The 26,488-nt window shown below is 43.6% G+C and overlaps 1 protein-coding gene across 1 annotated transcript in view; it reads left to right on the forward strand.

The window, feature by feature from the left end:
- Positions 1-26,488, forward strand: part of LOC121279408 (solute carrier organic anion transporter family member 5A1) — a 269,590-nt gene that overhangs the window by 142,348 nt on the left and 100,754 nt on the right. The window contains exons 2-3 of the mRNA XM_041190629.1: positions 2,613-2,745; positions 18,998-19,215. Coding sequence (XP_041046563.1) covers positions 2,613-2,745; positions 18,998-19,215 — 351 coding nt within the window. The remainder of the gene's footprint in view (positions 1-2,612; positions 2,746-18,997; positions 19,216-26,488) is intronic.

Consider the following 26,488-nt stretch of genomic DNA (forward strand, 5'->3'; position numbering starts at 1 on the left):
TTCACCCCTTTCCTAAGATTCACTCAATTCTGTTGAAGGGTCATGAGGACTCGAAACATCAACTCTTTTCTTCTCCACCGATGCTGCCAGACCTGCTGAATTTTTCCAGGTAATTCTGTTTTTGTTTTGGATTTCCAGCATCCGCAGTTTTTTGTTTTTATCTCTATGAAAGGTCTGTCTACTATGGGCCATTTCAATAATTGATTCTTGAAATGTTCTCATTACTTGAAATCCACAAAAGTAAGGAGCATCAACAGCAGTGTCTATGATGGACAAGATTTGACAGCCTCTATGGACAACTAACACTTCAGAATACTGTGGGGCAGAATTTTACGCTCCGTGGACGGGTGGGATCCCGACCCAAATGGGCATAAAATTGCACAAGATGACGTCGCGCAAGCGTCCCAATGTCATCACGTCCTCGTGCAATATTCCGCTCGGCAGGTGATTGCAGCATTTGGAAGAACACCTGCTGACAATTAAACCGGGCAATATAACAGCCCAATTGTAAACGATTTTTCGTGGCCCATCCAACCTTATGGTTGGCGGATGGGCCAATAGGCCAGGTGGCCTTTACATTTTTGATGGAACCTCATCCAAGGGCGGGATGAAATCTCTGTTAGCATATAAAATAAAAAGAAATATCTGGGGACAGCATTTTTATGAGGTATGCTTTCAGGTGCTTGTTTGTACTGCATGGATATTTTTTGCAGCATTTTTATTTGGAGGTCTGCAGCTCCCTGAGGCAACTGTCTGCCTTCAGGGAGCTCAGTGGAAGTGCTCACCAGCACCCTCAGTGACATCGGTGCCCGCCCTCTTCCCGCCCTCACCAGCAGTGCTGAGCCTTTCTCAGGGCATGTTTCATGGTGGCTGGCCGTTAATTGGCCAGCCAGCGTGAAATCACAGTCGGTCGACAGCTTCCTGTCTGCTCCCGGGCCCACCAATCACACGTGCCTGATGAGCACAAAATTCAGGCCCATAATTTTTTATTAATGTGGGATGTGGGCGTTGTTGGCTAGGCCAGTATTTATTGCTCATCCCTAATTGTCATTGAGAAGGTGAGAAGATATACCATAGTATACCTGCCTTGCTTATTGAGAAAAATTCCTGACTTTCATGTTTCAGAAATGTTATAAATAGAAAAAAATGAGTGCAGGTGCTACAAGATCTAAATTGTTATGTTATTTAACACGAAGTCCTTGTAATACCAACTTCACAACATTGTGCTCCTTTGTCTCATTTCATCTCCTTTTTTCACTGAAACCCTGATCCATTCTTTTCTTATCTAACTATTTAACATTTTGAATCCAATCCTTGCTAGTTTCCCAAACACCTCCTCCTAAATTGTTGTAATCTGGAATGCATTTCCTGAAAGTTGGCGGAAGCAGGTTCAATAGTGAGTTTCAAAAGAGAATCGGATAAATACTTGAATGGAAAAATAATTGCAGGGCTATTGAGGGAAGAACAGGGGAATGGGGCTAATTGGATAGCTGTTTCAAAGAGCTTATATGATTCTATGAAATCAAAGCTGCCCACTCTTAGCATTCTCAAAATCACACCAGTATATAATTGATAGTTGCTGTCTAATAATTGTTTTACATGCTGCTTCACAATTAATTTTTGAGCTAATGATAGCTGTTAATAGCTGTGAAAAAATAAAACTTGTATTCACATAACACCTTTTAAATCCTCAACACATTGAAAAACACTTTGCGGCCAATGAAGTACTCTCGAAGTGTCACCTCTGCTGTTTTGTAAGAAAATGTAGCAGCCAGTTTGCAAATAGCAAGATTCCACAAACACCCATGATACAAGTGACTATATAACATATTGCAGTGTCAGGACACCAGGAGAATTCCCTGCTTTTTTTAAGTAGTGCCAAGAGATCTAGTAGACCTTCCTGAATGGGAAGTTGGGGCCTCAGTTTAATGGCTGAAATCTTCAGATTCAGAGGAAGTGTAAACTAGCTAAAATTGGATCAGCTGCATATTATACAATCCAGCTGACCTTTCTTCGCATTGACTTCAAGGAAAGGAAAATCAGGCAATTAAATTGAAAGATGCAGCCAAAAAATTCCACAATGAGCTGGACAAAATATATAAGTGACAGAATAATGGCAAATGAAATTTAATACAAACAGCTATTAATGTTTCTTATAGGTAGACATGCACATGGTGCTGAAGTAGCTGAAAAGACCTAGGAGCCTCAGTAGCCTTGATGCTAAACATGTCTATTCTGATGTTGCCTGTTTGATGCCTCCACCAAAATTGAAAGATCTGCCCAATGTCACATCTGAATAATGGCATCTCCAACCCTGCAGCATTCCCTCAGTATTGCACTAAAGTGGCAGCCTGGATTATGTGCTCCAATCCTCGAGTAGAACATGAATTCCCAGCCATCTGGCTCAGAGGCAATAGTACTACTACTGAGCCAAGTTAATACTCTTGAAAGGTTATCTCCTCTGCAATATATATCCAAAATTAACACATTGCTATCATACACAGATTCATCTGGACTTTCTAAAGTATAATTAAGCTTCTATCTAACACTTTGTGTTTGTGCATGTTGATCCCAATGTTTTACTCAATCTATCTATCATCTCTGCTTTCCAGCCATCATGTATGTAATGGGAGCATTAGGCCCTGCAGCAGGATATCTTCTTGGGGGAGTATTGATTGGCTTCTACGTAGATCCCAGGACCATTGTTCAGATTGACCAGAGTGACCCACGTTTTATTGGAAATTGGTAAGAGAAATGGATAACTTTGATTTTCATATATCACTTTGAATGCACTGTTTTCCTTGTACTTTGTGTAATATAAAGTGATCCATATTTCACCATGTGTATTTGTGATAGATGAATATACTGCACAACATGAATGACCTTTTGGTCTTAATTATGTTCCATGTAAAAGAATTATATTGATTATCAACAGTACACTTGAAGATCAACAATAACCTGTTGGACATTGATTCAGAAAAGGAGGATACTCTGACCAACTTCTCCAACTTCTTTAAAAATATGAGAACCCAAGTGGAATGGGGCAAACTCTGTGGCACGGTGTATCTTAACTCCCAAAAGGCATTTGGCAAAGTTCTACATTAGAGGAGTTATATCACTGTGGTAGAAAAAGTGCTGTGTTGGGTTCCTTAGGGATCACCAATGTGACCAGTACCATTTTTAATTCACATTGATGGCCTGGATTCAGAAACGTAATATGAAGTGGTTAAATGTGTAAATCATACCAAACTAAGAGGAACAATTTCTTCTAATAGACAGCTTAGAAATTGTATTGTTGCTGGCTGATTAGTCTGATGAAAGCTACGATGGCTTTTCCATAAGGTCTTTGGTTAAATTGCAGTTGGGGCTCTACAATGTCATCGAAGCCTGGCCTCCTGGAATGTGTCCCTCTCACCTACTCAAAAGAACAACTTAGGGCAGAATTTTCCATGCCCGTTGACATCGGGCGCCATGGCGGGCATGAGTGGACAACATGGCAGGAAGGCCAAAAATCGGTTTCACGATGTTACAAAACCAGTTTGCGATCATCCGCTCTGCCCATCAATGGAGGGCCACCTTTCCTGTCGCCAGATGTTGGGAATTTCATTTTAATGCATCTACATATCATTATAAGCCCTGCTCGACAGAATTATCTCCCACGCTGGATCATCCAGGCAATCGTGCCAACCTTTTTACAATTGAACATAAGCGATGTGCACCAATTAAACATAAGCAAGCTGCACTTTGCTCGGGGCTTTGAGACTTGTTTGCCTATCTTGCTTTGGGTCATCAGTGCCAGGCTTCGCAGGCAGTGCCACATCACTTTTAGGGGGGCTTATGGGGCTCTATTTACGAGACTAGCCGTAGGTTGGGCGTGGCTTTTCAACAGTTGCAGGGCTGTGGCTTACTTGGGGAAGGGGGAGAAGTGGCCCTAGGCAAGGGAAGAGGCTGCAGGGCTAGGGAATTACTAGGAAAAGGGGGTATCCCTTCCGTGGGGGCACATGTTGATCTGTGCAAGTGTCCTCAAGAGGATGAGAGCTGAGGAGGCAATCTCCAGAGGATATGGGTCCAAATGGAGATGTGAGGGTGTGTGTGTGAGAGAGAGAGTGGTGATGTGCCTTGATCTGGCAGTGAGTGAGATGCCAGTGAATGTGTGATAGGCTTGTCAGTATGTGAGTTTAGAGTGATGACATGGTTGCCTTACTCTGAGATCATTCATCCTCTTTCTGCATTGGATGGTGAACCTCTTCTGTGCAGCATTAGCATTGACTACCACTGTCACCACCTCCTAAGCCAGAGTGGTGACACTGATGGGCCTCCTGTGGCCAGAGCTGGGTAGAGGACATGTCGGCAGGCTCCAATGGTGGCCAGAAGGAGTCCAAGGGATGCATCACTGAATCAGAGGGCTGCGGTCATCTTGCCTTTCGGGGCCATGTCTTCTGTGCAGCAGTTCTGGGCTGGAAGCACTAGAGGTGCGCGTGCAGCTGCCCGTTAAATATGGCACCCGGTGTGAGGAAGCAGCGAGGTGACAGTGCGACAGGCGAATCGGAGGACGTCTGCCAGTGAAATGTCGTGTTTCCCAGGAATGAATGATCACGAGGTGGGATTGGGACGATACAGCGCGAAAACCTGCCATTGTGAACAGTGGGTAAAACTTCCTTTTTCCTGCCCGCTATCGCATTTAGTGCAAATCTGGGATGATTCCGCCCTTAAGTTTACAATCCATGGGAAAGCAACAGGAACGGTCAGCGCAAGTTACTGCAATAATATGAATTGTACATCTACCTCACCTCTGCTGGGTGAGTAATGTAAAAATTTTCCCTCTCATTTCTATATTAATTGGAGGCAACTACTCATTGAAGGAACTCCAACGTTTGCGGAACTTCTTTTTCTTCTTGTGGGTCTAAGCCTCATCTGTAACCCAAAGTTATGTTCAAAATGCTTGGCTGCCAATTATTTTTTCCTGTTAATTTGGATTATCTTCTAATTTTTTTGCAGTCAAGTACCTTTCTTTTACTGCTACTTTCTAGTAGCAACTTTCATTTCGAAGATCTACCTTTTTTTAATTCTTGCATGCTTTGTGGACATCACTGGCTAGGCCAGCATTTATTGCCCATCTCTATTTGCCCTTGAGAAAGTGGTGGTGAGTCACCTTCTTGAACCACTGCAGTCCAAGTGGTGTAAGTACACCCACAGTGCTGTTAGGAAGGGAGTTCCAGGACTTTGGCAGGTAACACTGAAGGAATGGCGATATATTTCCAAGTCAAGATATTGTGTGGAGAGGAACTTGCATGTGATGGTGTTCCCATGCATCTGCTGCCCTTGTACTTGTAGGTGGTAGCGGTCGTCGGTTTGGAAGGTGCTATTGAAGCAGCCTTGCTGAGTTGATGCCGTGTATCTTGTAGATGGTACACACTGATATCACTGTGCATAATGGAGGGAGTGAATGTTGAAGGTGGTGGATGGGGTCCCAGTCAAGGGGGCTTTTTGTCCTGGATAGTGTCGAGCTTCTTGAGTGTTGTTAGAGCTGCACTCGTCCTGGCAGATGGAGAGTATTCCGTCACACTCCTGACTTGTGCCTTGTACATGGTGAGCAGGCTTTGGGGAGTTAAGAGGTGAGTTACTCTCCACAGAATCCCCAGCCTCTGGCCTAGTCTTGGAGCCACAGCATTTATATGGGTGGTCCAGTTCAGTTTCTGGTCAATGGTAACCTCCAGGATCATGATAGTGGGGGATTCAGCGACAGCAATGCCATTGAATGACAAGGGGCGATGGTTAGATTTTCTCTTGTTGGAGATGGTCATTGCCTGGCACTTGTGTGGTGCAAAATTTACTTGCGACTTATCAGCCCAAGCCTGAATATTGTCAAGATTTGCTTGACATATGGCACGGATTGCTTCAGTATCTGAGGAGTTGCGAGTGGTACTGAACATTGTGCAATTATCAGTGAGCTTCCCCACTTCTGCCCTTTTAATGGAGGGAAGGTCATTGACGAAACAGCTGAAGATGGTTGGGTCTAGCACACTATCCTGAGGAACTCCTGCAGTGATGTCCTGGGATTGAGATGATTGACCTCAAACAGTGATAATCATCTTTCTTTGTGCTAGTTATGACTCTAACTAGTGCAGAGTTTTGCCACTGATTCCCATTGACTCCAGTTTTGCCAGGGCCCCTTGATACCACACTCAGCCAAATGCTCCCTTGATGTCACGGGCAGTCAATCTCACCTCACCTGATGCTGCTTCTCAACACAGTACTTGTATAAAGTTGATGAGGCCTGTGGCCAAGAACCTGGGACTCCTCAGACCTCATCATTCATGTGCAGACAGGTATCACTGAATGGGGGTGTTCTCCAAAATGGCTGCTCTTGAAGTTAGCCCCTCTGTATATTATTCAGTTCCGCTTTCACAAATGATCAAGTCTTAAGAAACCTGACTGACACGGTAGCTGGAACTACTAGAAGAAAGGGGTCAAACAGATATTATTGAGGGAGGGAGCTCAGGAAGTCAATGTCAACTTCCCCACATCATGAATGCAAAAAACGATTTTTCATCAAATTGGTCAAGGTAAGTTAAAGCATGAGTGAGAAGGCACATCCTGATAGAAAACTACATGTGTAACTCACCTCCACATTTCACATCCTCACATTGTAAGTGAAATGAATGTGGCAATTAATATTCAGAAGGCATTAATCGTTTTCAAATGGACTCCTCCCCACCAATTCACTGTGCCTTACAGTGCCTGAAAGTAAAGATAAAGCTCAGATGAAAGATGATCATTGCTAGCCTGGGTCTGAATACATTCTCGGTTTGGAATGGTTATAGACACCTGGGTAAAATTAAATGCTCTCCCTTTCAGGTGTCTTTCTCAAACTGTATTCTCCATGCAAAGGAAAATCATTGGCAAGGAATTGTCAAGGGAACAGGAAGATGATGAAGTGTACATAAAGAGGAAGCTCTCCAGTTATACTCAGTGCACAGACAGACCAAGTCTGGTGCCTGGTCATCTGATTCCATTCCTGATCAACAATAATCTGTCCAGCTGCCTCTGTAACAACTGCCCTTACCACCAACCGCAGCCCACCCACTTCACACTATCTCTGTGCGATCCATGGGACAGCTGACCTTATGTTTGTCAGCTTGCAGCAGACGGTGGGAGACCCTTTCTTAAGGGCATAGTTGTGCAACATGCAGCAATTATTCTTGAGATTTTTTTTTGGTTGTTTCTGGATTCCCCAGATCTTTCAAGATATCTGAAATGAGGTTTCAGTATCTGACTGTCTGCTCACTAAAAACATGTAGATGTTCCAAAGACCTCCTTGTACCTGTTATTCTTGCTGAATGTGGCAATGTCTTACTGTTGTTATCAGCCAAGCTTGCAGGGAGTTCTGCTCTCTTCAGTCAAACAACCCAATACAGTGTTTTCATGCAACAATGAAAGGATGCTTGATGGACAAATTAGTGAGCGAGTACTTAAATGAAATATTGTGTGAATAGCATGACACATCAGCTGTACACTAATTGAATTGTACACTTCTGGTTAATAAAACTGAAGGGTTCTCAAATAGGACCTTCAATGCTACATGATTACCATCAATGGCACCCTAAGCCAGGGGAATCCTGCTAGTCTTTGGGCAGAATTGTCCCAGATTTGCACTGTGTGGTAGCAGGGGGTAAACCGATGTTTTACTCGCTGGCCGCCATGGCGAGTTTTCATGCCGTATTGTCCCAAACCTACCGCGTTACTCATACATTCTCAGGAATCACACCATTTCTATGGCAGGTGGGCTCTCATTTGCCTGCAACGCCATCGCCTCGCTGCATCATCATGCCAGACACCACATATAAATTGCAGTACTGCAGCAAAGAAGACATGGCTTTGAAAGGCAAGAAGACGGCAGCCCTCGAGTGTCTTTTGGACACTATGGAGGCCCACTGTGATACCCTCTACCCCCGCTCTGGCCACAGAAGGGGCAGCAACATTACCATGTTGGCTTAGTAGGCGATGGCATTGGTGATCAGTGCCCAATGCTGCATAGAAGATGTTGGCCATCCAGTGCAGAAAGAGGATGAATGATCTCATCAGTGCAGCCAAGGTAAGGCGACCATTTCATCACTCTAAGCTCACACACTCACAAGCCCATCACACATTCACTGGCATCTCACTCACTGCCAGCTCAGGGGAATCACCACCAATTCTCACATACTGTCACATGTCCATCTGGCCTCATCTTCTCTGGAGACTGCCTCCTGAACCCTAACCATCTTGAGGCCGCTTGCACAGATCAACATGTGACCCCACACACACCCTGGGTTACCCTCCTTTCCTAATACAGCCCTTGCCCTGCAGCTTCTTCCCTTGCCTGAGGTCATTTCTCCCCCTTCCCCAAGCAAGCCCAGCCCCGCAGCCGTTGAAAAGTCACCCACCATATGGCTGGTCTGGTAGGTAGAGAGCTGCCCGTGAGCCCCCCTAAAAGTGATGGGGTGCCGTCTGCGAAGCCTGGCACTGATGACTGCAAGTGCTGACTGAAGCAAGGTAGGCTTGAAGTCCCAAGCAAAGTGCAGCCCAGCATGTGCATGCCTTATATACACTGTTGTGAAACATGTTGGCATGTTTTCCCGCCGATGTGGGCGAATGATCCAATGGGAGGATATGATTCCAGCGGGCTGGCCTTCTCATGAAATGCTGATGTATTACAGTGGGGTTCCTGACATGTGATGGTGGGGAACACGGCCGCCATCGACGGACTGAGCAGACGATCACAAACTGGTTTCTCAACGTCGTGAAACCGATTTTGGCCTTCTCATCATATTGTCCACTCACACCACCAGCAGGCATGGAAAATCCTGGCCATGGTGTCCAAGAGGTGAGATACCTGAATGAAGACAATAATTACTGAACATCTTACCTGCGGATCTTTAGAATATTGCGAAGGGATTGTGATTTTTAGAGCCTATGTACATCCTATTTACTTCTGAAGTTTAGTGAGTGCAGATTGGAGGGGGGGGTGCAATTAATGGGTTTCCCTAAGGGAGTACGTTTATTCCCTTTTTAAGATGAAGATAAGGAGGATGCAAAGATAAACATTAGGTAAGTAAAGCATTATAGAAATTTTCTCCAGCTGATACCAACTTGACAGGATTTAATTAACTCAGAGTCACCCCTTGACTTCTCCAATCCTGTAGGTTAGAAGGCTGCACTTAGTTTCGGAAACTGTTGGGGAATTGTACAAGATGGAGGCCCAGATCAATAAAGAGCTCAGCCTTTTCAGTGGCTGTTATAATTACTATAGCTCTGAGTCCAAGCAGCCTCGAGCAACCTTGATTAAAACAGTCAATCAGCTTTGATTAGTGTTTAATGAGAGTAACAGATGTTCTGCTCAGGCAGGCACCTCAATTTATTATGTTCTCAATGGACCCTGCAAAGCAGAGTGGCCGGTTTCGTAGGCTGGGATTTTCTGTGCCTGCTGGTGTCGGGCGTGTTTGGTGGTCTGAGCGAACAATATGGTGAGAAGGCTAAAAATCGGTTTCACGACCTCATGAAACCAGTTTGTGATTGTTGCTCTGCCCACAAATGGTGGGTCGTGTTCCCTGCCATCTGGTGTTGGGAACCTCATTGTAATGCATCAGCATATCATTATAAGGCCAGCCTGCTGGACTCATCGCACCCCCCCCCCCCCCATTGGATCATCTGCTCACGTTGGCATGACAGGCATGCTAACAAAATGATGTGCGTCCCAGGAATGCATAATTAATACAGCGGGTTTGGGACGATTTGGCGTGAAAAGCCACTTTTGCGGTCAGCGGGATAAACATAGTTTTTCCTGCCCACTACCGCACTTAGTGCAAACCTGGGATGATTCCACCCCATATTGACCTTAACTCATCACATTTAAAACATTGTTGTTTCCTACGGGTATTATCGGAATGGAAATAGAGGGACTCACTGAACCAATCCTACCTATCTCAATTTTGGGGGATGAAGTCACTGTTGAGTCCTGAAAGAAAAGTATTGACAGGCAGTTTAGATAACTCACAGGCCTGTTCCCCTCTATTTACTACTGAGAAACCATCCAAAAAAAAGAGGAGACAAGTTCAGCTCGCTGCCTCCAGTGTCTGGGCTGCAATCTCATATGACTTACTGACTATTAATGTCCCCCCACAAATTTAGCTGTGGATTTTGATTGTTCTTAATATGGATGGTGTAGATTCTTTCCCCATTTTTTGTAAAGAAACAAAAATAACTTCTACAAAAAAGGCCAATGGTCCAAATCACACATCACAATAGAGTGCTGAAGTAAAATTACACCCAGAATCTCTGTAAGTTAAAAAAATGAACTAAAGCTCATCATCATTCCAAACTCACTTGTTTTTTTTATTTTCAACAATTCCACCAATGTTTTGTCAAGAATGCTTAAGTAAAGCCACTCATGCCTTCATGCTTCTTATGTTAAAAAGTAGCAGCTGCAACCTGTCCTGAAAAAGCTTTAGTATTAACTAACAGCTGGATATGCCTGGATAACTTAAAAAATGTGTTATATATATAATTTATTTTGAAACAAATACCAAACACATCTGAAATTTTGACTCTCAAGAACTTCCCTTTCAATTTGTACACAACCAACAATTCGAGGAAATAACAGATGGTTAATTGGGACAGACAACTGTCAATCCTGTCCTTCAACCAATCTGGTTGGTTCTAACATCTTTTAGTCCTAACCATCAACAGATCTATGGTTCTGACAGCCTGAGTCTCAGCTTCCAGCTAACCTGATTGATTAATTGATTGATATGAACAGCCTGCAATCTGGATGAAAAAAGCCCATTCTTTTTGTGAAATGCTGGTAAGCTGACATTTGGAGCAAAAGCATTGGTGCCAGCTTAACTTGCTAATGGCTAGCGTGGTAGTTAGACAACTGAAAGAAAAATTCTTAAATAGTCAAGGACATGATGAAGTAAGAGTTCTTTTGAAACTTACCCAACTAAATAGTGTTAATTTCAAAGCATTATTTTTCTTTAAATCCAAAGATGCTTGTTTTACTTGTATTATAGACTCAAGGATGTTTACAGCACGGAAGGAGGCCATTTGGCCCATTGTGTCCACACTGGTCAACAAAGGTCTGACTATACTGATCCCATTTTCCAGCGCTTGGCCCATAGCCCTGGAGGCTATGGCAAAACAAGTGAATATCTAAATACTTCTTAAATGTTACGAGAGTTTCTGCCTCAACCCTTTCAGGCAGTGAGTTCCAGACTCCCATCACCCTCTGGGTGAAAAAGTTTCTCCTCAACTCCCCTCTTAGCCTTCTACCCCTTACCTTAAATCTATGCCCCCTGGTTAGTGACCCCACTACTAATGGAAAAAGTGCCTTCCTATCTACGCTTCTCATAAATCTTATACACCTCTATCAGGTCCCCTCTCAACATTTGCTGCTCCAAGGAAAACAGTCTCAGCCAAACAACCTGATCTTCAGTACTTTCCAGGGTCCTACCATTCATAGTGTAGTCCCTTGCCTTGTTAGCCCTCTCCAAGTGCATTACTTCACATTTTTTCAGGTTGAATTCCATTTGCCACTGCTCTGCCCATCTGACCAGTCAATTGATATCCTCCTGCAGTTTACAGCTATCCTCCTCACTATTAACCACCCTACCAATTTTCATGTCATCCGCAAACTTCTTGATCATACCCCATACATTTAAGTGCAAGTCATTTATGTACACCACAAATAGCAAGGGTCCCAGCACTAAGCCATGCAGAACCCCACTGGAAATAGATTTCCAATCGCAGAAACATCCCTCTACCATCACTCTCTGCTTCCTGCCTCTCGGCCAATTTTGGATCCAACGTGCCACTTTGCCTTGGATCCCATGTGCTCTTACTTTCTTGACCAGTCTGCCATGAGGGACCTTATCAAAAGCCTTGCTAATGTCCAAGTAGACCACATCAAATACATTACCCTCATCAACACTCCTGGTTACCTCCTCAAAAAATTTGAACAAATTTGTCAAACACGACCTTGCCTTAACAAATCCGTGCTGACTATCCCTGATTAATCCATGTCTCTCCAAGTGTAGATATATTCTGTCCCTCAGAATTCTTTATAGTAACTTCCCCACCACCAAGATTAGACTGACTGGCCTGTAATTATCTGGTCTATCCCTTCCTCCCTTTTTTAATAATGGGACAATGTTAGAAGTCCTTCAATCCTCTGGCACCTCACATATGGCCAGAGAGGATTTGAAAATTACTGCCAGGGCCCCTGGTATTTCTTCCCTTGCCTCCCTCAACAGCCTGGGATACATCTCATCTGGGCCTGCAGATTTATCCACTTTTAAGGCTGCTAAACTGACTAATACCACCTCTCTCTCTATGTTAACTTTCTCCAATATTTCACAGTCCTCCGCCTGATGTCTATAACTGCATTGCCCTTTTCCATTGTGAAGATTGACGCAAAGTATTCATTGAGGATTGTACCCACGTCCTCCAGGTCCACACACAGGATACCTCTATAGTCCCTAATTGGCCCTACTCTTTCCCTAGTTATTCTCTTGCTCTTTATATATTTAAAAAACCCTTTGGGTTTTCCTTATTTCTACCCACCAATGCTTTCTCACGTACTCTCTTAGCTTTCCTAATTTCCTTTTTAAGTGCCCCCTGCACTTTTTATATTCCTCTAGGGAGTCTGCCGTATTAAGCCTTCGGCATCTGCCACAAGTTTCCCTTTTTTTCTTAATCCTAACCTTTATGTCCCTTGACATCCGTGGTTCTCTGGACTTGATTCTCCCCCACCCCCCACCGACCCACTTTGTCTTCACAGGAACATATTTTCCGTGTAGTTTCTCTATTTCCTCCTTGAATGCCTTCCACTGACACAGTTTTATTTGTAAGTAGCTCCCAGTCCACTTGGGCCAAATCATATATTATCTTAGTAAAATTAGCTTTTCACAGAATCACAGGGTGCAGAAGAGACCCTTCAGCCCATTGAGTCTGCACCGACACGTGAGTAACACCTGACCTACCTAGCCTAAACCCATTTACCAGCACTTGGCCCATAGCCTTGAATGTTATGACATGCCAAGTGCTCATCCAGGTCCTTTTTAAAGAATGTGAGGCAACTCACCTCCACCCTTCCAGGCAGTGCATTCCAGACCGTCACCACCCTCTGGGTAAAAAAGTTTTTCCTGAAATCCCCCCTAAACCTCCTGCTCCTCACCTTGAACTTAGGTCCCAAGGTGAGGGGCAGGAAGTTTTTCCAAGTTAGAATTTTTATTCTCGGCCCAATCTTATCCTTTTCTATAACTACTCTAAATCTAATTGAGTTATGGTCACTGTCTCCAAAATGCTCCTCTACTGATATGCCTTCCACCTGCCCAGGCTCATTTCCGAATATTAGGCCCAGAACTGCCCCTCCCATGTTGGGCTTTCTATACTGGCTAAAAAAGTTCTCCTGGATGCAACTTAAGAATTTTGCTCCCTTCCTACCTTGTACACTAAAACTATCTCAGTTAATATTTGGTTGGTTAAAATCCCCTACTATTACTGCCTTATTATCCTTACACTTCTCTGAAATTTGATTACGTGTTTCATCCTCTATTTCTCCCTGACTGTTTGGGGGCCTATAGTACACACCCACTAGCATGTTTGCCCTTTTTGTGCTTTTTATTTCTACCCATATGTCCTCATTTGATGATCCTTCCAAGATATCATCCCTTCTCACGGCTATAATTGATTCCTTGATCAATATTGTGAGGCTCCACCCCCACCCCCACCACCCCACTCTTCTACCCTCCTCTCTATCTTGTCTGAACACCCTATAACCAGGAATGTTGAGCTGCCAACCCTGCCCTACTTTTAGCCAAGTCTCAGTCATAGCTATGATATCATTCTCCCACGTGCCTCTCTGTACCCTCAGCTCATCTGTCTTGCTCCTCAGGCTCCTAGCATTAAAATATATTTAATTTAGCCTTGCTCAACTCACATTGCTTATCTGGCCTATGGGCAGAAATTTTCGCTCTGCGCGCAGGCACACGCCCGACCCACTCGAGTGCAAAATGATGCACATTGATGTCGGCCGTGCGTGCCGACGTCAACCCAGACTCCAGCAAGGTCGGTGGGCTTGTGCAGAAGCTGGCGGCGTGCCTGCCAACAATTAAAATACCTGTTATGGCCATTAAGTAATCAATTGACTTAAACTTTTTGCTGGTGAAAAGGCCAAGTAGCCTTTGCACTTTCTTTGGAAACTTCACCCATGGGTAGGATCCAAAAGCAAATAAAAACTTTAATTTTCATCAATAACATGTCCCTGCTCATGAGTCACATGAGGGGACATGTTTCATTACATTTTTTTAAATTATTTCTTTTCATATCTCTTCATCTCACTGAGGCAGCTCTGTGCCTCAGGGAGATTATGTTGTGCTCATTCACCCTCCTTCCCCTCCCCCCTGCGCACATTTCACACTGGGAGGGCCTTAAATGGCCCACCAGCATGAAATCGAGGTCTAGTGCAAATCACGGGTGGTGGTCAGCTTCCCGACTGCCCCGCTGAGCCTGCCCGCTAAGGGCAAAATTCTGCCCTATGTTTCCGCTGCCTTCTAGACTCACTTACTAGTGTTTTAACTTCTAATTCCATCTCAGCTTCTCTCCTCTCTGAACTACTTTTTAGGATCCTATTCCCCTGCTAATTTAGTTCGAATCCACCCCTACAGAATTGGCAAACCTCCCCGTGAGGATGTTGGTCCCGTTCCTGTTCAGATGTAACCCATTCAACTTGCACAGGTCCCACCTCCCCCAAAAATGGTTCCAATACGAAAGGAATCTAAAACCCTTCCTCCTGCACCATCTCTCCAGCCACACATTCATCTGCTCTCTCGTTCTGTTCCTATGCTCACTACTATGTGGCACCGGAAGTAATCCAGAGATTACTACCTTTAAAATCCTGCTTTTCAATTTCCTACCTAACTTCCTAAAGTCTGCTTGCAGGGCCTTATTTCTCTTTCTTCCTATGTCATTGGTCCCAACATGGACCACGACCTCCGGTTGTTCACCCCCCTCCTCCCTTCAGAATGCCCTGCAACCGTTCAGTGACATCCTTGACCCTGGCACCCGGGAGGCAACATGGCACCCTGGAGTCTTGTTGATGCCCTCAGAAGCGCCTGTCTACTCCCTTCACTAATGAATCCCCTACCACTATTGCCCCTCCACACTTTTTCCTCCCCCACTGAACAGCTGGACCACCCACAGTGCCATGGCCTTGGCTCTGGTTGGCCTCCACAGAGGAACCGTCACCCTCGCTGTTTTCCGAGGCCGAAAAGCTGTTTGCGAGCGAGATGCACTTGGGAGATTCCCTCATTACCTGCCTGGTCCCCTTCTTCTGTCTGGCAGTCATCCATTCCCTCTCTGCTTGCACTTCCTTAAGCTCTGGGGTGACCACTTCCTGAAACGTGCTATCCATGCACCTCTCAACTTTATGAATGCACTTTAGTAAATCCAGCTGCCGCTCAAGCTCCAAAACCCAGAGCTTGAGTTGCTCCAGGCGGAGGCACCTCCTGTACTATGGCATCCAGATCTCCAGGAATGTCTAGGATTTCCCACATAGTGCAGGATGTGCAAATGATGGACTGAGCTCCCCAGATATATTTAAACTAAATCGAATATGGATCCTTGCTTTTATTTTATCTTTATTCCTATTTGAGTATAGACTAGATGCTTGATCCTCTAGATAGACTAGACCCTCTAGGTGCTGCTGACTGCCTGTCCCAGGGTCCTCCTCTCGCACTCTCCTCTCTGTAGGGAATGGCTGCTCCCCTGTGATGTCACACCTTGATTTTTTTTGTTTTGGAATGTAGAAACTGGTTAGAGTTAGCACCGTTGTTCTCGCCAACTCTCAGAATGAACTCCCCCTCTCTCTGTCTGCGCTTTTAGCCCCGCTGTTCTCGCCGACTCTCGGGAAACAATGGATTTTGGCTAGAGGCACAGAAACTGCTTGTGAAACTGCAATTATTGAGCAACATCACATCAATGCCATGCTTCTAGCCTCTTGGACTGTTTTAATATTACATTTCTAGCCTCCCAGATCAGTCTGCTGATTACCCCCAACCTGAAAAGAACAACAGCAGGTCTCACGGCTGACCAAGCAACTGACCACCATCTCCCAACTCCTCGAAGCCTGTTTTATTTTAAAAACATTCGACCATCATCGACCAAACAGTCTGTATGCAGAACTTCATCATGTTGCATCCTCATTCACTTTCAAGGATTTTCATGCTGCTGCCTCCAACCAGGAACTCATCTAAACTGAACTCTGTCATGAAGGAAATACCCTCTCTGAACTTTGACTTCCTGGTCTCTGGGAATCATATGAACTAATATTCATTTCTGTGGTTCTTTTACTCTTGTTATCCATAGTTGTAAAAACTGAGTTTGCTGCGTGTTATTTATAAGATTGGACTACACAAACTGGGGGTTTGGGGAAGCGTGCCGCAACCTACTCTAAAAATAATTCAAAGACACCTCTGCTTATGGACAGATGGTGAGAGGATAAAGAAGTTCAGTATCCCTCTCTCTCCTGTCTGTAACAAAAGGCTTAGCAAGCATATCCTTTATAGAGAGAAAAAAGCAAAGAACTGCGGATGTTGGAAATCCAAAACAAAAACAGAAACAGAAATACCTGGAAAAAATCAGCAGGTCTGGTTATGAGGACTCGAAACGTCAACTGTGCTCCTCTCTGCCGATGCTGCCAGACCTGCTGAGTTTTTCCAGGTATTTCTGTTTCTGTTTTTGTTTTCCTTTATAGAGAGGCTCCTCTATGAAAATCAGACTCTTTGTACTTTTCAAGCAAGGTATTATTGTAAGAATTGGCATATTCTACTGTTCACATGTGTTTAATAATAATGTGTTGATTGTCTCTTGTGTTCCACAGTTTAAATATGATGCAGGACTGCTGAATTATTTTCCTTTATTGATAATGATATTGATTACCAACCTACTTTTGTTAAGACCGAATATTTGGCTGGAATAAAGTTGTAATGTAGGCCTCCATAGCTGTGGCACAAGTGATTATAAAACTATGGGCGGGATTTTCCACACCGGCCCGCTGCCGGGATCGTCCAATCCCGCCACAAGTCTATGGACTTCTGGGTGGGGCTCTGCCTTGCCCACAGCAGGGCTGGGAAATTCCCTACATCTTTTCTGCCTCCTTGAGTGCTAAATTGGATAGCACCAGAAATGAGTGCAAGGATCATGTGGGGCTCTCCACACTTATTTGGTGAAATGAAGGGAGTATGCAAATTTAATGCTGCCTACTCATCATAATGATTGCTGCATGGAACCAGTGCCAATCGTGCTGTTTGATGGCAGCAGAATCAGCAGGGGTCAAAAAAAAACAGTCACTGCCATGTCTAATTTTTTCCCCACAGTGGGCAGAATTTAACTCCACCTTTAGGATCGAGCTGGCCGGCAATGAGGGGGAGGGGGAGCCCATAGAATCAGGAGGGAAGGTGGTGGGTGAACTGGACATCACCTTCCTGGACCCTGATTAGGCTGGATTTTCACTGAGCTGGGATGACTTGGGAGCCTTTTAAAAATGGCGCTGGGACCCGATTCCAGTTTTCCTAACCCCATTCCCAGAGTTTCCGATTTTCAGGAGTGCCTTTTAAGGGTGTAGGCTGGTTCAGGTCAAAAGCCCACATCCAGCACTCCTGACCTGGCTAGTTCCATAGCGGGGATAGGCATGTCCCAGTCCTTCACAATTTTCATGAAGTTGGGCCAGGCTTTCAATGAGTCGTGGTTCATGGCACCTCAGAGCTGTCATGAACCATGTTTTGCATGAGGAGACCTTTTAAAAGGTGAATTCAAAAGGTCCTCCATATGCCCCCCATATTTTAGTACTCTAATGGATGCCTAGGCTCTGTCAAGGATACATAATGAGACGTGGCTAAGAGCCCAGAAAAACGGTGTTGAAACACCTGAGCCCCAGAGAAAACATTGGTTGATTGACAGCTCTAACTCTCTGATCCCTCCTGTCAAATGTATATTTACACAAGGTTAAGAGGTTTCATGTGCTTGCAGTTACAACTATTAAAACTTTAAAGGGTCAGTATGATTAATACTTTCATTGCCTTGTAGTAAAAGGGAGATTTTTTTAAATAATGGAAAGTTATGAATGATTTTTTTGGAAAGCTTTTTTATACATCATATTATCACTATAGGGTTCATTGGTTCTATACAGTATATAATGGGTGAATGGGTATGAAAGTGTCACAGCTTGATATAGGAGGCATGAGGGACCATGGGGGTGGGTAGGTGGAGGTGCATAGTGGGCATGAGGGACCAGGGGTTGGATGGGAGGGCACCGCTTGGCATTGGAGTCATGAGGCGCCATGGGGGAAGTGGGGGATGGAAGGGCATAGCTTGACAAAGGAAGCGTAAGAAGCCATGTGAGGTGCATGGAATAGTATAGCTTGGTATGGGAGCATGAAGGGCAATCATGGTTGTTGGGGGGGGGCAAACCTTGGAATGGGTGGCATATGAGGGACCATAGGGAGTGGGTAGCATGAGGTGGCATGGATGGGGCATGGGGAGTGTGTGGGGAGCGAGGGAGGGAGGTGAGGGGGTGGAGGGCCTTCTGCTTTTATTTCAACAGGGACAAAGCCTCTCAATACTGAGGCGGGGGCACAGTGTATTTTTTTTATTTGTATTGGGTTGCCAGGCTGTATCACTTCCAGAACTTGCTTATTAATGTTTTTTATCCAGAAAGGAGGCTGTCTATTGCTTACTTTTAAACTAGTCTGTTTGAAACTAATCACGTAGGTTCGAGCTTTATGTGTTTTGAACCAATAATATTTTCCCTTGCTTATGTCGTGAACGAAATTCTAGATCCAATGCCATATTTATTGTAGAACTGATTTGTGACTCACAACAATCCAAAAACAAATTCTCATCATGTTTTTGCCTTCTATTCTTTTCTTATTCCTCCCCCACCCCTAAAATAATCTTGCAGGTGGAGTGGATTTTTGCTTTGTGCAATTGCCATGGCCTTAGTTATAGTTCCAATGTTCACTTTCCCCCACAAACTACCACCTCGACAGAGGAAGAAAAAGAAAATGGGCTCGGGTGATTCAAATAATGATGATGAGATGATGAAAGAAAAGCCTGACAGCAGAGAACATAGAAAGAGTGCTGTCACTTCCTCTATGGGTTTTGGAAAGGACATTAAAGGTGGGTGTACTCAGCATGTTATTTTGTGCAATTATCAAAGTAATTTAGCTAAATTGGGTTGTTTTCTTCTGGCTGACAATCAAATCCATATCTTTCATTAAACGTGCCTATTGATCATTACAAAAATGTCTAATAATTAATTACAATAATTTTAAATCTTGATGTAACTAACTTACTAATTATTGAATAAATATTAGTCTTTAACACCCTCATATAATTAAAAATCACTAACTATTGCTTAAAATTAGCTGTTTAATTTTCTACAGTAATTAAAACACATTATTACATAACTAACATCTCGACAGATGTTGATAAGGGTAAGGTAAGCGGGCCTCTAATCAGCAGAGAATCATAATTATGAGACTGACTATTTAGGTATAGGCATCTTTTTCAAAAGAAATAACAATGGAAAAAAACCTAAAAATTTAAATTAAGAAAATTGCATTTGTGCCAAACATAGCTGGGCTTGATGCACAAGTAAGAAAGACAAATGGTATCTCAATCACCACTGGCACAATCACCTTTGTCATGAGAAGTAAGTCCATTAATACTATTGGTATAATATGTGTAATAACATACTATGTCAAAAAGAGGGTGGTGAATACGCGGAATGGAGCACATAGGGAGGCAGTGGAGTTGGGTTGTATTGACAAATTCAAGAGTGAGTTGGTTAGGCAGGATAACATTATAGTAATATAAAAGCAAAATACTACGATTGCTGGAAATCTGAAACAAAAACAGAAAATACTGGAAAAACTCAGCAGGCCTGACAGCATCTGTGGAGATGGAAACAGAGCTGATATTTTGAGTCTGTAAGACCCTTCTTCGGAGCTACAGAGAATTAGAAATGTGATGAAATTTATACTGTTTAACGGGGGTGGAGCAGATGAAGCTGGATGGAAGGCCAGCGATAGGTGGGGGCAAAGGAGAGATTGACAAAGATGTCATGAACAAAACGACAAAGGGAGTGTTAATGGTAGCTGGAAGGGCTAAAAAAAAGTGTTGATAGTGGCAAAGATAAGGAAGCAGAACGTGATAATAGCAGAACAAGGATAAGCACTCTGGAAAGAACAACATGAACAAGTAACAGATGGCCCTTGTGGGGGTGGAGTGGAGGGAGGAGGGTGGTGGTGAAAAAAAGGGATCAAAAATGGGGAAAAGGGGATAAAACAATGAATAAACTCATAAAAATAAAAATGAATAAAAATAAATGGATAAAAAATAAAAATAAATTTTGACAAAAAGAGGTAAAAAAAGGGGTAAGGATAGAGAAGTGAGTTCATGGTCTGAAGTTGTTGAACTCAATGTTAAGTCCAGAAGGCTGTAAAGTGCCTAATCGGAAGATGAGGTGCTGGTCCCCCAGTTTGCGTTGGGCTTCACTGGAACATTGCAGCAGGCCAAGGATGGACATGTGGGCATGAGAGCAGGATATTGGAGACTTGGTCCATTCCTTCCCTTTCCTTGACCTCTCTGTCTCCATTTCTGGTGATAGATTGTCCACCAATACCCATTACAAGCCCACCAACTCCCACAGCTACCTTGACTACAGCTCCTCACACCCTGATTCCTGTAAGGACTCCATCCCAACTATCAGTTCCTTCATCTCCTTCACACCTGTTCCGATGATGCCACTTTCCAAAATGGCACTTCTGACATGTGTTCCTTCTTCCTTAATTGACATTTCCCACTCACTGTGGTTGACAGGGCCCTCAACCATGTCCGACTCATCACCCGCAACTCTGCTCTCACAACTTCCTCTCCCTCCCAGAACTATGATAGGGTCTCCCTTGTCCTCACTTTTCACCCACCAACCTCCACATTCAAAGATCATTCTCCGCCATTTCCGCCAACTCCACCACCAAACACATCTTCCCCCCCGCCCCGCCCCCATCAGCATTCCATAGGGACCATTCCCTCTGGGTCACCTTGGTCCATTCCTCCATCACCCCCAACACCTCATCCCCTTCCCATGGCACCTTCCCATGCAATCACAGAGGGTGCAACACCTGCCCATTTACCTCTTCCCTGCTCACTGCCCAAGGGCCCAAACACTCCTTTCAGGTGAAGCAGCACTTCACTTGCACCTCTTCAATTTGCTCTACTGCATTCACTGCTCCCAATGCGGTCTCCTCTACATTCCAGAGACCAAACGCAGACCGGGTGACCACTTTGCTGAACACCCTCAGTCTGTTTGCAAGCATGACCCAGACCTTCCTGTTGCTTGCCATTTCAACACACCATCCTGCTCTCATGCCCACATGTCCGTCCTTGGCCTGCTGCAATGTTCCAGTGAAGCCCAACGCAAACTGGGGCAACAGCACCTTATCTTCCGATTAGGCACTTTACAGCCTTCCGGACTTAACATTGAGTTCAGACCATGAACTCATTCATCTATCCTCACCCCTTTTTATTTTCGTTCAAAATTCGTTTTTATTTTTTATCCACTTAATTTTATTTTTATTCATTTTTATTTTTATGAATTTATTTATTGTTTTCTTCCTTTGTTATCCCCCCTTTTTATCCTTTTTTAAACCCTTTTTCCCCCACCACCACCCCCTCCCCCCACCCCACCCTCACAAGGGCCATCTGTTACTTGTTCATATTGTTTTTTCCAAAGTCTTACCTTATTCTGCTATTATCATTTTCTGCTTTCTTACCTTTGCCATTTTCAGCAACTTTTTTAGCCCTTCCCATTACCATTAACACTCCCTTTGTCCTTTTGTTCATGACATCTTTGTCAATCTCTCCTTTGCCCCCACCTATCGCTGGCCTTCAATCCAGCTTCACCTGCTCCACCCCCATTAAACAGTATAAATTTCATCACATTTCTACTTCTCTGTAGCTCTGAAGAAGTGTACTTGAAACATATGGACTTGAAACGTCAACTCTGTTTCTCTCTCCACAGATGCTGTCAGGCCTGCTGAGTTTTTCCAGGATTTTCTGTTTTTGTGACTGACTATAGTGTTGTATGTTTTGGTCTATAGGAGCAGTCAGATGAATTGCAGTAATCTTTTCTGATCCTTTATACTTCCATGTTTCTAAGGACATTACACTGTGTATACACTGTGTAAAAAATGTGCTCTAAAAATGATTTTTTGGACTTTCATTGATTTTGAATCATCCTTAGGACAGACAGTACATGGTTGAATGTCTGAAACCTGTATCTCCAGGATTCTGTATATTGACATCTACAGGAAATTGAATGTCTGAAGCCTTCATTACCACATCTGGAAAATTGACTGATTGCGATGAACTCTCAGCGTTACCCCAGAAATGACTGTTAAGACTTAAAAATCCCAGTCAACAACAAATCTTATTTGTGATTTTTTTTTTCTGTTTCTCATTGTGTTTTTGTTACTATGACTTTTCAGTCTCTCCTTCTACTCTTTCCTTCTTTCCCCCTTCCTCCTTTCTTGGTCTCTTTTTTCCTCTCGCTGCCTCACATAATTTATCCTCGTTTGTTTCTCCCATTATGTTCCTTTGCTTCCACTCTCTTTCACCCCCTTCGTCCCTCTTTCGTTTTGCAGATATTTTTATTAGTTCTGCCTCCTTTAATTTTTCCTTTTTTCAGCATGTGATCTTCTTCATAAATGATATATTGCTGTCTTCACAGGTAATGCTATAATTCAAACAATGTATGTGAAAAAGATGATGCTAGAGTAATCATAATATCACTGAATGAAGGAGGCCACTATTGCATATGTCAGCATTTTGGCAGAGCTACCTAATTAGTCCCACTCTCCTACTCTCTTTCCATTGTCCTGGAAGTTTATTTCCTTCAAGGATTTATCCAATTCCCATTGAAAGTTATTGAATTTGCTTCCACCATCCTTTCAGACAGTGCATTCCAAAAACTTGCTGAGTCAAGTTTTTTCCCTCATGCCACCTCTGATTCTTTTGCCAATCCACCTTAAATCTATGTTGTCTGGTTGTTACCCCTCCTGCCACTAGAAGCATTTTTTGTTACTCTATCAAACTGTTCATGATTTTGAATGCCGCTATCAAATCTTTTCTTAACCATCTCTGCTCTAAGAAGAACAACTCCAACTTGTCCAGTCTCTCCAAGTAACTGAAGTTTCTCGCCTCTGATGGCATTCCCATGAATCACTTCTGCACCGTCTCTAAGGTCTTGACATCCTTCTTAATGTGTGGTACCCAGAATTAAACATAATACTCCAGTTGAGGCATAACCAGTGTTTGGGAAAGGTTTAGTGTAACCTCCTTCCTTTTGTACTCTATCCCTCTATTTATAAAGCCACGGACACCATATATTTTGTAAATAGCCTTCTCAACTTGTATTTACAGCATTAAAGATTTATGTGCACACACCTCCAGGACTGTTCCTGCACTCACTTTAAAATGATACCATGGTAATATTGTATTTGCAATTGATGACATTTTAGCTTTCAGACTCATTTTGTAAGAATAGTGGATTTGTTTGCATTTCTAATGACCAATATTTCAGGTTTCATTGGTTAGAAGGTTTGTTAGAAGCACAGATCATGTAAACAAAACATTGGATATTTACTACGTGTTGCAACATCTCATACTCCTGGGACATTTTCTGTCAAAATTTCACAAAGTGTTGCATACTGGATATCTGCAAATGAATAGTTCAAATGTAGTCAGCTGTGCCTAAGTAATTCAAATGAAATTCTGTCAAAAAATCCATTTTCATATGTATGTGAACAATGAACAGATTTGAAATTTTATGAAATGCAAGTAGTGTACGTGGATTTCTCCACATACTTCCCATACAGGGAAGACTTGGGGCAGGATCTTTAGGTCGGTGAGCGGGGAGGCGGGGCCCGCTTGCCGATGCGTAAAATGACGTCGAGCAGAACTCCTGATGTCACCCCACGTCATTTCAATTTTCAGGTCAGCGGGGGCGTAGCCGAATCAGCTGTGCACCTGCTAACCAGTCAACGGCCTATTGAGGCCATTGAAAAAGTCTTTAATCTAATTAATGGACCTGTCCATCCAACCTTAAGCCCTGGCGGGCTTCAGAAAAAGCATGAAACCTCATCCACGGGCGGGATGAGGTTTCATGAGTGTTTTTAAAAATTTAATAAATATTTGATTTAAAGTGATGGACATGTCCCAACTCATTTGACTGTCACATGAAGGGACATGTCAGAGAAATTTTGTTTTTATTCCTTTACCATTTTTAAATTTGGAGCCGATCTCCCTGAGACAGCACTCAGCCTCAGGGAGATGAGTGCGCTCTTTCGCGCGCAAGCCTTAAATGGCCTGCCCATGTAAAAAGGCAGTGCGCCCCTGATTGGGGGCATTGATCGGAGGCGTGCCTGCCCGCACCCACTCCGGCATTCCCCCCCTCCTCCCACCAACGGAGGGTGGGGGGGGGAAATTCTTTCCTTGATCTTTAACATTATCTTTCTTTCTGGGATGGGAAGCCCAAACTTATATTTCCTGATGGTTAGGTTGAAATCAGGAGCACACCATGTGAGGAATCATAGATTGGAGCTGTTTTCTGCTATTCTGTGGCATAACTACTTAAAAAAATCCTTGTTGTTACTGGAGAGATTTCCTTTGGTTGTTATGTGTAGCAAAATTATAAAGGAGCTTTAAACATTTAGAAGTCCTAATGGCCAGAAAAAGTCACCTTGCTACGTTTCCATTGTGACTGACACCTAAGCCCCAATTTTAACTTTGGGCAAGTCTTCGGTGAGTGAGTAGCAGGGTGAGTTAGAAACTCCCTGCTACTTCACAAAACAGATGCGAGTTATTTTAACTCTAGGGTTTCATTTAAATCCTACCAGTCAGGAAGCAGCAAGAAATTACATACCCCAAGGCCACCCACCAACACCACACCAGGTGGGTGGTGGGATTAGCTTCTCTTGTGAGACTCTTGTGATCTGGAAGAAGAAATGAGTCCCCAGCAGGGGAGGCCTAAGCTTTACCTGTTACAGTTAGGTCCTCATGCTCCCCTTGGCCCATAAGCAGAAAATACCTGGTCAGGCTTCTTTACCTGTTCTGTCTTCTTTCTGCCCCGATTCTCTTCCCTGTTGCCTTCAGCTGATTGGAAATCCACACCAGTTTACTGCTTAAGCTGTTGAGTTGAAATTATAAAAAGTTGTCTTGTCATCAGTACCCAAAATGCATATTAGAAAAGTACACCACTAGCTTTGGCTGGGTGTCCTTGCCACCTGCACAGTAGAGCACATTAGAATCAGGAATGGTTAGATTTTTCCAGGTAATTCTGTTTTTGTTTTGGATTTCCAGCATCTGCAGTTTTTTGTTTTTATCTCTGTGTTTAATTGACTGCCACTTCTCTTGAAGAAATGCCTACCTTGAAGAAGTATTGCTTACTTAGTTCTGTTGAAGGGTCATGAGGACTCGAAACATCAACTTTGTTCTTCTCTGCCGATGCTGCCAGACCTGCTGAGTTTTTCTAGGTAATTCTGTTTTTGTTTTAGATTTTGGCAGGGTGGTTATATAACCTGAGCCATTTTAACGCCACTAGCCAGATTAGCATCTCCCTATAAAGATCAAAGGAAATCTACCACGTAGGTGGTTGTTTATAATCGCACATATATACACTGTCATTCAATAATGCCATTGTTCAGTGTTCACACTGACTGTTTTGAGAACCATCCACAAGTATGTGCAGACAATGAGAGGCCTGTTGCTAACAGGGGTGATTCCCATTGCTGAATCATGGAAGTGAAAATTCTTCTATGATCAGAACACTGGCTGAAATCTCTTCTCATCACGACTGCAGTCAGGTAGAAACAGCACTCAGTGGGAAGGGGAAAGAAGGAAATGATTGGAAATGGAGGAGAGAGGGAAAAGGAAAGGGTGTGGAAAATGAGCAGAAGCTGGCAGAAGTCTTTCTGGGGAGGTGAGGAAGGAGCCTTAACTCAGAGGGAACAGGGAGGCAGAGTTTCAGAATTGTACAAAGTACAAAGCAAAGAAACAGCCCAACTGGTCTCTGATTTATACTCCGTACAGGTCTCCTCCCATTACATCTACTTCATCTTAGCCATTCAGCATATTGTCCTTTTCCCTTTTCTATCATGTCAGCCTCATTTCCTTTTGAAAGATTCAAAGCACTTCTGTGGTGGCAAGTTCCACATTCTAACCATTTTTTGAGTAAAGAAATGTCCCCTTATTTCCCTGTTGGGTTTATTGGTAACTGCCTTGTATTCATGGCTGCTAGCTTTGGATTCTCCCACAAGTGGAGACATTCTCTCCACATCTCCCCTGTGTAATTCATTCACAATTCTAAAGTCCTCTATCAGGGCACCTCTCT

The sequence above is a fragment of the Carcharodon carcharias genome, chromosome 6 (genome assembly GCF_017639515.1).
Source record: "Carcharodon carcharias isolate sCarCar2 chromosome 6, sCarCar2.pri, whole genome shotgun sequence".
Taxonomy (NCBI): Eukaryota; Metazoa; Chordata; class Chondrichthyes; order Lamniformes; family Lamnidae; genus Carcharodon; species Carcharodon carcharias.